The sequence below is a fragment of the Boleophthalmus pectinirostris genome, unplaced genomic scaffold (genome assembly GCF_026225935.1).
Source record: "Boleophthalmus pectinirostris isolate CB_2022bp ecotype Guang Dong unplaced genomic scaffold, ASM2622593v1 HiC_scaffold_21, whole genome shotgun sequence".
Lineage (NCBI taxonomy): Eukaryota > Metazoa > Chordata > Actinopteri > Gobiiformes > Gobiidae > Boleophthalmus > Boleophthalmus pectinirostris.
In genome coordinates this window covers 2,977,805-2,988,201 of record NW_026571175.1, presented here as the reverse complement: position 1 = coordinate 2,988,201, position 10,397 = coordinate 2,977,805, and the positions used below count along the sequence as shown (strand labels likewise).

Genomic DNA, 10,397 nt, shown 5'->3' with positions numbered 1-10,397 from the left:
CAAACCCTGTCAAATGTGATAGTCCAATCAGATTTTTTTTTCAGTGACACAAAATTAAGGTGTGCATAATCCAGTTGCCTTTTTAGTTAAATGCTTAGTGAAATAACATGTTTTGTTTTAGTTTGTGGGTCAAAAACTGACAGAGTTTGGAGGTGATTTGTGGCACGATTAGTTTGCATTTAAAGTGCACTTCTGCCGACTTTATTCATGTGATTTTGCTCTGTGTTTATAACATGACACAAATACCTCGTCTCCAGTACCACAGAACAGAGTTTACCAGAGAGGCTGAGGAGTGTGATTCCCCTGGAGTTGAAGTTGGTCCCTTTTCTTAAACAAATGGACCACTGCCCCGGTCATGTGGCAGATCCTCCACCAGAAAAGTTGTGACTAAATATTAAAATGTTGAAATTAATAAAACTTAAAAACTTTGGGGAAAAAACAAAACTACATTTCAAAATAAACATTTGTCACTGAAAAAAACATCTCTGTACAGTTTCTGGGTCATGCACTGGAACATGTTTGAAGCAGAACCTTAATGCAGTCTGAGAGATGAGGGAAGCGTCTGGGGAGTATAAGGTTTGTTTTTAAACTCTATCCACAGAGTGAAGCTGAGCCCTGATGAAAGCAGCAGAGAGCGCCTCCATCTGGATGTTGTATTTACAGTAAGTACAGAAAGTTCACAACACCATGTTAATGTTTGACTGAATATAATATAAAGCTGCTTTAATGGCCTGAGCAGGAGAAAAACTAATTCTCTGTTGGCAGACAGTCTACCAGTGTGATGATGTGTAAATAATATGAGAGAGGCAGGACTCCCTTGTTCACATCCATCTTGAACAGATCCTCTTAAAAGGGAACAAAAGAGAAAGAAGTTTGAGTGTGGAGTGCTGCAGTCAAACGTAGAAAACTTACATAACCGGTGCTCATCAGACCAGGAGAGCTTTATATTTTTGAGTAGTGTTTCCCAGTGTGGATCCAGGGGCCTCTTCGGGAGCTCAAAAGCATTTTGAAGCGAGGCCCCCAAAGGTTGTTCACACAACAATCAAGAAAGAAACTTGAGTTTACATCAGATATTTGTTTAGATTATGTTGTATTAGTATTAAACCCACGGGAATGTATTGTTTTAACACATGAATCTAATTTCAAACCTTACATATTGTTTTTACATACAGTGTAAAATATTATTAGAGGGGTACTGTGGGATATTTGCATCAGTGGGTGGATGCAGTCGACTTTGTAAAATACTAGAGTTTGGTAAATAAAAGAGTTTGGTTTTGCAGTGAATTATTCATGATTTTTTCATGTTTCCACTGGGCACTCCGGTTTCCCCCATCAACCCAAAACATGCACAGTAAGTACAATCCTCCAACTGAGCTAGTCCTGATCGGGACTTGGAGAGATGAGTTCCTGAGTACAGCTCTGTGGTGCTCACTGCTGCTGAGAGAGTGCCCCAGCAGCAGGAGGGTCCATTTCAGAGAACAGTAAAGTCTACCTTGACCTTATTATTAATGTGGGCTGATTTTGAGTGTTATACTCTAACTGCACTGAGAAATGGACTTCATAAACAAAACTTCTCCAACAGAAAAATGCACTCCACTCAACCAAATGCTCCTTACCATTACCTTACCATGTATCATGCATGTCTGTGTGTTCCAGCGGCTGGAGGACGACATTGTGACTTTTGTCAGACAGGAGCTGCAGAGGCTCCACAGGCTCCTGGCCTCAGATTACCCAGAATCCTCTGAGAGTGACAGGGAGGAGCCGAGCAGAGAGGTTCTAAACATCACCCTGGACTTTCTGAAGAGAATGAACCAGGAACATCTGGCCCAGAGCCTGAGAGACAGTAAGTAAAAAATTATAAAATACAGACATAGTGCATTAATGAGATTATTATTATTATTATTTTTAAAGATAAAACTAGTGGAGACATCAATATGAAAACAGAAAAAGTCTGTTGAGACTTCACATTCTCTGTGAACCCAGTTAAAGTGCATATGACACTCATTTCACTAAAACACAGTTAAGTTTGTTTTTGTTAATTCATTATAAATAATATTTTTTCTAGCTCTGTCATTTTGCTGAACCTTATAACTTTTCTTCCTGGTTTGACACGGGCAGTAGACATTACATACGTTACCTAGCAACCATAATGTGAACAAATAGGTGAGTTTCATTGTTGACAAAAGCGCACGTTGCATGCTGGGAATTATTTTAGTCGGCGGCAAGAAACACTAATTGAACATGACAGACGGAGCGAGAAAGCACGTAAAGGGTATTGATCCTGGTTATTTATCCACTCTAACGGCAGAGGACCCAAGACCATTTGACCAGAAATTGGTCATAAGCATCGATGGAGCCAAATCACCCTTTTCAATCCCGACAAAAGGTGGACCAAACCAAATTTCTGGTCAGAATCACCAACTACCTGGACAAATATTCAATTGGACAATATCCACAATGACTTGGTGGAAACTCCTGGGCCATTCACAGCAGAAAAGATGAAAACCTCCAAGAGTCTCGATGTGTTGTTGAACTTGTTGGAGTCCACGGTTTGTTAGGATCTTCTACGTTTGCTCTGTGAATGTTTGAAAGACATTTAATTCACCGTTAGTGGTTCTTTTCACTCTGAATACGAAAAAGACATTTTCCTTCTTCCGTGCTTCTATTTGTGCATCCGATAATGCAGCAGGAATTTACCATTATTGGGGATAAATACGCGAGGTTACACACTGTGTTTGACCGCTATCGTGTTTCTTGCCTCTGACCAAATATTTCCCAGCATGCAACGCGGGGCTTTTAATAACAATGACGTCAGCTGAAACTCGCCTATACGCAAGCTGAATTTAAGGGCCAGGACATGGCGACTCCAGTTAGGTTGGCATCAGAGTCAAATATCTCACTGAGGTTTCTCTGTAGTGTTTGTGTTGATGCTTTCACCAAGATGTTACAGTGATGGTTCTTTGGAGGTTCAACATGTTTCCAAGAGGTAAAACGTGGTATGGAATACATTAGAGACATTACAGACAATTCTTTCATGAATGTTTTTTTTTTTTCTTTTTTGCATATTTAAGAAAAGAAAAGACACATCTTCTAAAGCTCTGGAGAGTTTTTCAGCTGTACATCAGGCATATTATGTTCAAATAATGGTCATGATCTTAATAACCTTCATTCTGTAACCTGCTCACTTTATCCATGGAAGTCCTATGAACAAAGGGCACAGGACTCTTGGCTTGTCACATATTTAGGTCATGTTTTGATTCACCCTTTTAATAACTTTCATTTTAACCATGGCAAAACCAGGACAAACTTCCTGCTGACAATTTACACATAATGAAGCTTTTGGACTTTGAAATACCTCTAAGACAAAACAAGGGACACTTGGGAAGACATTGTGTCAGTGCCTATTAGGTTTATACCCTCTTATAGTTTTATAGTATAGTTGGCCTCTGTTAAAGGGATAGTTTGGGATTTTTGACATAATTCTGTATGTCATCCCCGTCAGCAGTGTCGTGCATCCACACTGACTTACCCCCGACAGCGTCCGGTGAGCCGAGATCCTGGCCGTTTTCGGTGCTGACGAAAGTCATCCGGCAAGTTGGCTGGGAACTGTATAATAAAGCGTTTTTCTTCTCAAAACAATCTGTGTTCAAAAGAGTGATACATTTGCATCACAAAACCATCGTCGCCTAAAAAGTCAGACCTCATTATCACTTGGCACTATTTTCTTTCTGTTCGTATCACTGCACGCTGCCGCCAGGTGACAGCCGCGCACAGATCCATCACTTTCTTTAGTTGTTCGGCAGTGTTTACATGTGCAGACCGCAGCGATGTGTTCTTTTGAACACAGATTGTTTTGAGAAGAAAAACACTTTATTATACAGACCCCAGACAACTTGCCGGACTACTTTCGTCAGCACCGAAAACGGGCAGTATCTCGGCTCACCGGACGCTGTCGGGGGTAAGTCAGTGTTGATGCACGACACTGATGACAGGGATGACATACAGATACATGTCAAAAATCCCGAACTATCCCTTTAACAGGGGATGGGATTCTGTGCACGTGACACCTCATTGCAGAGGCACATGTATATCAATATATGGACAATGTGACTTTTCTCAAACATATCAATATATGCTAATTAAATTAACATGGATAGACACTTAGAAACTTTTTTCTTGTGTCATGGCATTTGCTTAGATAGTTTTCTCCTTTAGTCACACTTGTGCTGAAGACAGAAGAGTGTGAAGAAAGGGTATGTGTGTGCATCTCTGTGCGTCTCCAGAGAAAGAGTCAGATCAATATAAATGACCTCGATTCAAAGAGCTGAAAGTTCGGGGCAGGGCAGATTAAATATTTCTAAAAAATACACAACCTGATGCAGAAATAAATTAAATTAAGTGTTTTAAGTGATAGTTTTAGTCTATACTCAGTTATTTCAGTGACTAGTTTTCTGTGCGTAAGGTTCGGCAGCTCATCGTCTCACTGTCTTCTGGTATAGCAAACCACCAAATCTTATAATCTTGCGCACTGGACTTTCTTCTTACTTTCAGCCCTGGTTGTACGCTCTGACACTGCAGTGGAAAGTTGTTAATATGGAGGCTAAAATGTGAGGGGCCTAGTACAGATCCCTGAAGCACCCCCATTGTGCATTTCAAAGAGTTTGAACTACATTCTTCAACCTGATGGATTAACACTACGTCCATATGAGAAGATGGGACTGTGCAGCCTTTACTTTGTTGCTGTAGAGGTTCTGTCAGTGGAGAAAGTGGGACAAGAGGAGATCCTTGTGGGTTAACTGATCTGTTTTTTATTTTTGTTTTCTTTCAGGGACTGTATTTGGAAAGTGCAAAGCTAATCTGAAGAACAGTCTGCAGCAGAGATTCAGTCGTGTGTTTGAAGGCATGACTGAAGCCAACTCCACCTCTTTGACTCAGATCTACACAGAGCTCTACATCACAGATGGAGGAGTCTCAGAGGTCAACCAGGAGCATGAGGTCAGGCACATGGAGACCGTATTCATGAGACTGGCTGCTCCAGAGACCACCATCACATGTGAACAGCTCTTTAAAGTGCGCCCACATTCACCAGAGCCAATCAGAGTGGTGCTGACGATGGGCGTGGCCGGTGTGGGAAAAACGGTGCTGACTCAGAAGTTCAGTCTGGACTGGGCTGAAGGCCGGGCCAACCAGGACCTCCAGCTGCTGTTCCCGTTCACTTTCAGAGAGCTCAATGTGCTCAGAGGCACACAGTTCAGTCTGGTGGAGCTGCTGCACCACTTCTTCAGTCCATCTAAAGATCTCTGCAGCTTCCAACAGCTCCAGATGCTCTTCATCTTTGACGGTCTGGACGAGTGCAGACCTCCTCTGGACTTCAGCCGAACTCGGGTCGTGACTGACCCCACAGAGTCCGCCTCAGTGCATGTGCTGCTGGTGAACCTCATCAGGGGGAGCCTGCTTCCCTCTGCTCACCTCTGGATAACCACGCGCCCTGCGGCAGCCAATCAGATCCCTGCTGAGTGCGTCTCCATGGTGACAGAAGTCAGAGGGTTCACCAATCAACAGAAAGAGCAGTACTTCAGGAAGAGATTCAGAGACCAGACCACAGCTGTCATCTCTCACATCAAGAGCGTCCGCAGCCTCCACATCATGAGTCATCTGCCGGTCTTCTGCTGGATCCTCTCCACGGTTCTACAGAAGCTTCTGGCACAAACAGAGGAACCAGAGATGCCCCGAACTCTCACACAAATGTACATCCACTTCCTGGTGGTGCAGGTCAAAGTCCAAAACATCAAATATCACCAGGGATTAGGGGCAAACCTTCACTGGACTCCAGAGACCAGGGAGATGGTGAGGTCTCTGGGAAAAGTGGCCTTTGAGCAACTGCAGAAAGGAAATCTGATCTTCTACAAGAGTGACCTGAGCGAGTGTGGGCTGGATGCTGCAGGGGCCTCAGTGTACTCTGGAGTGTTCACTCAGATCTTCAGAGAGGAGCCAGGCCTGTACCAGGACAATGTCTACTGCTTCATCCATCTGAGTGTGCAGGAGTTTATGGCTGCTCTTCACGTCCATCAGACCTTCACAGAGTCTGGGCTGAACCTACTCGATAAGCAAAGAGCACTCACTATCACAAAACTTTTCAGACGCAAACATGATCTGACCCATCTCCACCGTTCTGCTGTGGACCAGGCCTTACAGAGTCCAAACGGACACCTGGACCTGTTCCTGCGCTTCCTCCTGGGGCTGTCTCTGCCGACCAATCAGAGGCTGCTGCACGGCCTGCTGACTAAGACAGAAAAAGACCGGACCAATCAGGAGACAGTAGAGTACATCAAACAGAATCTGGATGAAAAAGGTTTGTCTGCAGAGAGAAGTCTGAACCTGTTCCACTGTCTGAACGAACTGAACGACCACAGTCTGCTGGAGGAGATTCAGAGATACATGAGAGAAGGAGGTCTCTCTAATAGACCCATGTCTCCTGCTCAGTGGTCTGCTCTGTCCTTCCTCTTACTGTCCTCAGACTCAAACCTGGAGGAGTTTGACTTGAGGAAATATCAGCGGTCACACACGGCTCTCCTGGGTCTGCTGCCGGTGGTCAAAGCCTCCACCAAAGCCCTGTGAGTTCAGACTGTATTCCAAATCTTGTGTCATGGTTCCAGTCTCTAACGTCCCTCTCTATCTCCTCAGTCTTTGTGGCTGTGACCTGTCTCTTCACAGCTGTAGTTGTCTGGCCTCAGTCCTCAGCTCTTCCAGTCTCACACACCTAGATCTCAGTAACAACGACCTCCAGGACTTAGGAGTAGAGCTGCTGTGTTTTGGATTGAAGAGAGCCCCCTGCAGACTGGAGACTCTCAGGTGAGACACTTGCATGGACCCACAGACCCTGTTCTACATTATTGGACCTGCTCAGGCTGTGCAATATTACCTAATGATAATGTAATGGCCATTTCTCAGCTTTAAACAGCCACACTGTGCTATGGGTGTGAACGCTAAAGCAGAGGGAGGCAGTTTTTTGTTTTTGTTTTTTGTTCCATGGGGCCACATAAGAAACAGAAAATATTGTGGAGAGCTGGGCCAAAATGCTTAACTCAGTTCTGCATAACAGTAATTGTATTTCTTACGGAAGCCGAGAGGGGTCACAACAAACGCAAACGCCGCAACAAATACAAATGCGATAATACAACAAAAAGTCACAACACACCAAAAAAAGCCACAACACACCAAAAAAAGCCACAACGGAAATGACTGCGAGACTCTATTTTAATGCAAACGCCACAACACAAACACAAATGCCGCAAAACATTAAAAAGTCACAACACATCAAAAAGCCACAACACAAGTGGCAAGTGAAGAAGAAGAACTACAATATGAAAAGAATGATGATAAAACAATAAAATACTTTTACTTACGTTTCCAACTTCTCCATTCCTTTACTTTTCACGTTGTCCCGCGGTCATTTCCGTTGTGGCCTTTTTTTGGTGTATTGTGGCTTTTTGTTGTGTTTTTGTAATTGTTGCGGAGTTTGCGTTTGTTGTGACCCCTCTCGGCTTCTGTAATTTCTTTATAAAAAGCAGTAAATATTGTTTTGATGAGCTGCTCAGACTGGTAAGAGTTGATTTTATGACTCAGCAATGAAAATGTGAGGTTGTCTTATAAAAAAATTTATTTAAAAATGACTCTAAAATAAAAGCAATGCAGCTTTAGTCCATGCATGAGGTCAAATTATAAAATATGTTTATTTTGTCATTCCAAATGAGCTTAAACAGGCCGGTCAGAGTCAACCAAAGGGTCATATGTGGCCCCAAACCTGGACGAGGATGAGAAGACATAATCCATTTTAAGTTATTTTAATGATATAAAAAAATATCTCCAGCATAGAGCTTGTGCTCCCATACCTGGTGTAACTCAATGAACATGTGATGACATCATACGTCTTATAAAAGAGCATGAAGTTTTGCCTGTTTTTAATACCAAATAATGATTTTCACTATGAATCACTGTAATACATCTATTTTTAATCCTTTTATCTGATCTTATAACATTGATGCTTTTATTCATAATTTCATAGTACAAAATATTTTTAGACAGATTCATTTACAGTAAACAGGAATAGAACTCTCACAAATAGTGTAAAATATTCCATCATAATCCTGCTGCTGTGTCTTTAGGTTGTCTGGATGTCTGGTCTCAGAGAGGGGCGGGGCTGCTCTGGCCTCAGCTCTGAGCTCCGCCCCCTCCCACCTCAGAGAGTTAGACCTGAGCTACAACCATCCAGGACCCTCAGCACAGCTCCTGACCACTCTACAGGACCAGCGCCTCCTGCTGTCTGTCAGGTCTGTCAGGTGAGACCACACTGCCCCTGTCGTCTGTCAGGTGAGACCACACTGCCCCTGCTGTCTGTCAGGTGAGACCACACTGCCCCCTGCTGTCTGTCAGGTGAGACCACACTGCCCCTGCTGTCTGTCAGGTGAGACCACACTGCCCCTGCTGTCTGTCAGGTGAGACCACACTGCCCCTACTGTCTGTCAGGTGAGACCACACTGCCCCTGTCATCTGTCAGGTGAGACCACACTCAACCTGCTGTCTGTGTCAGGTGAGACCACACTGCCCCTGTCGTCTGTCAGGTGAGACCACACTGCCCCTGTCGTCTGTCAGGTGAGACCACACTGGTCTGGTTTACTGGACTTGAGTGTGACACAGGTTTGTGTGTTTCAGGTTGGATCCTGCGGGAGAACAGTGGATGATTCCAGGACTAAAGAAGTGTAAGTCATATATTTATTTAGAATTTAACAGAAACTTGTATGCCAATGTTGATTTTTATTTTATTTTTTTTCAGATTCCTGTGTGTTCTCTCTGGACCCAAACACAGCTCACAGAGAACTTGCTCTGTCTGAGGACAATTGCACAGTGACCCGTCTGAAAGAGGAGCAGCTCTGTCCACATCATGAGGACAGATTTAAAGACCAGCCACAGGTCCTGAGCTCCACTGGCCTGAGGGGGCGCTGTTACTGGGAGGTGGAGTGGAGTGGATCAGTGGACATAGCAGTGACTAACAGAACAAGAGAGAGTACAGAGTGTAGGTTTGGAGACAGTGATCAGTCCTGGAGTTTGAGGGTTCTTGGCGGAACTTTGCAAGTTTGTCAGAATGGGAGAAAAACATCACTGTCTCCACAGTGGTTCTTGCCTTTTGTCCCAGTACAAGGTCAAGTGGGTGTGTTCCTGGACTCTGAGGCTGGAGCTCTGTCCTTTTATCGGGTCTTATCTGATGGCAAACTGTCTCATCTTCACACATTTAACTCGTCCTTCACTGAACCTTTGTTTGCTGGGATTGGACTGAGGTCTTCACATTCCTCAGTTACTCTGGTGAGACTGTAGTGCCTCCTGGAGGACACAGGCAATTACGACTTCTCATATGTTCTTTATTTTATGAAGACCAGTCATTTTATATTAACGACCATGAAGAACCAGGATGTGCTGGGGTTTGTGAGAGCACGGCTGTGTCCCAATATCCACACTATTCCCTACTTAGAGCACTATGTAGTGGTCACGCCATTTTTAGTGTTATTGAATGTCCAGTTACCAATCAGGGACAACTACCAGTGACGTAGCGACGTTATTATCCAAAAGAAAAATAAGACAGAGAAAGACCAGGGAGTCACAAACACCAGAACAAGAAAGTATAAATCACCTCCATTGATTTGGGTGTGTTTTATGTAATAAATACACTAAAGTCACTCTCTCAGCCTGGTCTGCCATCGTTCCAGGACAAGACTGGGAAATGGCACTTGTTTCCAGGGCAACAGACGCCCTGGATGCGCATCAAATATTTTTCTCCCGTGCACGGCATCCAAGACACTCTTCACGGGCATCTAAACTCAAATGCAAAGACGTCCAACTAGAGGCGTCCAGCTCGTTTTTTGACGTCCCAGTCTGAACACAGCTTGAATTAGACTCTTGATAGTGCCTTTCTACTGAATGAAGAGCTTAGGTGATAGGGGGAATATAGACACAGCCCTAAGTAACAAGTTTGTTACAAGAGTTCCAGTTCACTTGCTCAACTTTTGTGGCATAACATGAGTTGGTTTGGAGTGTATCCCTAGACATAGACGGTCACGCTTCCTGTTGCTAGAAGCTTCTAAGCTGCACAGAGCCAGCTGCATGAGGAACTTGGTGTTACTGTCACAGGTGGAGGTTTATTTTAAATTTACTGAATAGACTTGTATATAGATGGACAGAGCTAACGCACTAGTCACCACATTCCAAACAGGAAGTCCTTCTGACTCTGGCTCCCATTGACTTACATTGGAATATATACATTTAAAATACTATTCTAAAAATTTTGTAAAAACAGATTCAAACTGCTGTATTTTTTCAAGATTATAAGTCGCTCCGGAGTATAA

The 10,397-nt window shown here is 43.7% G+C and overlaps 1 protein-coding gene across 1 annotated transcript in view; it reads left to right on the top strand.

The window, feature by feature from the left end:
* Positions 1-9,600, top strand: part of LOC110159249 (NLR family CARD domain-containing protein 3-like) — a 14,346-nt gene extending 4,746 nt beyond the window's left edge. Inside the window, exons 4-12 of the mRNA XM_055157578.1 lie at positions 602-662; positions 1,657-1,843; positions 4,829-6,614; positions 6,685-6,852; positions 8,166-8,330; positions 8,713-8,759; positions 8,834-9,073; positions 9,194-9,360; positions 9,430-9,600. Coding sequence (XP_055013553.1) covers positions 602-662; positions 1,657-1,843; positions 4,829-6,614; positions 6,685-6,852; positions 8,166-8,330; positions 8,713-8,759; positions 8,834-9,073; positions 9,194-9,360; positions 9,430-9,600 — 2,992 coding nt within the window. The remainder of the gene's footprint in view (positions 1-601; positions 663-1,656; positions 1,844-4,828; positions 6,615-6,684; positions 6,853-8,165; positions 8,331-8,712; positions 8,760-8,833; positions 9,074-9,193; positions 9,361-9,429) is intronic.
* The last annotated feature ends 797 nt before the right edge of the window (positions 9,601-10,397 follow it).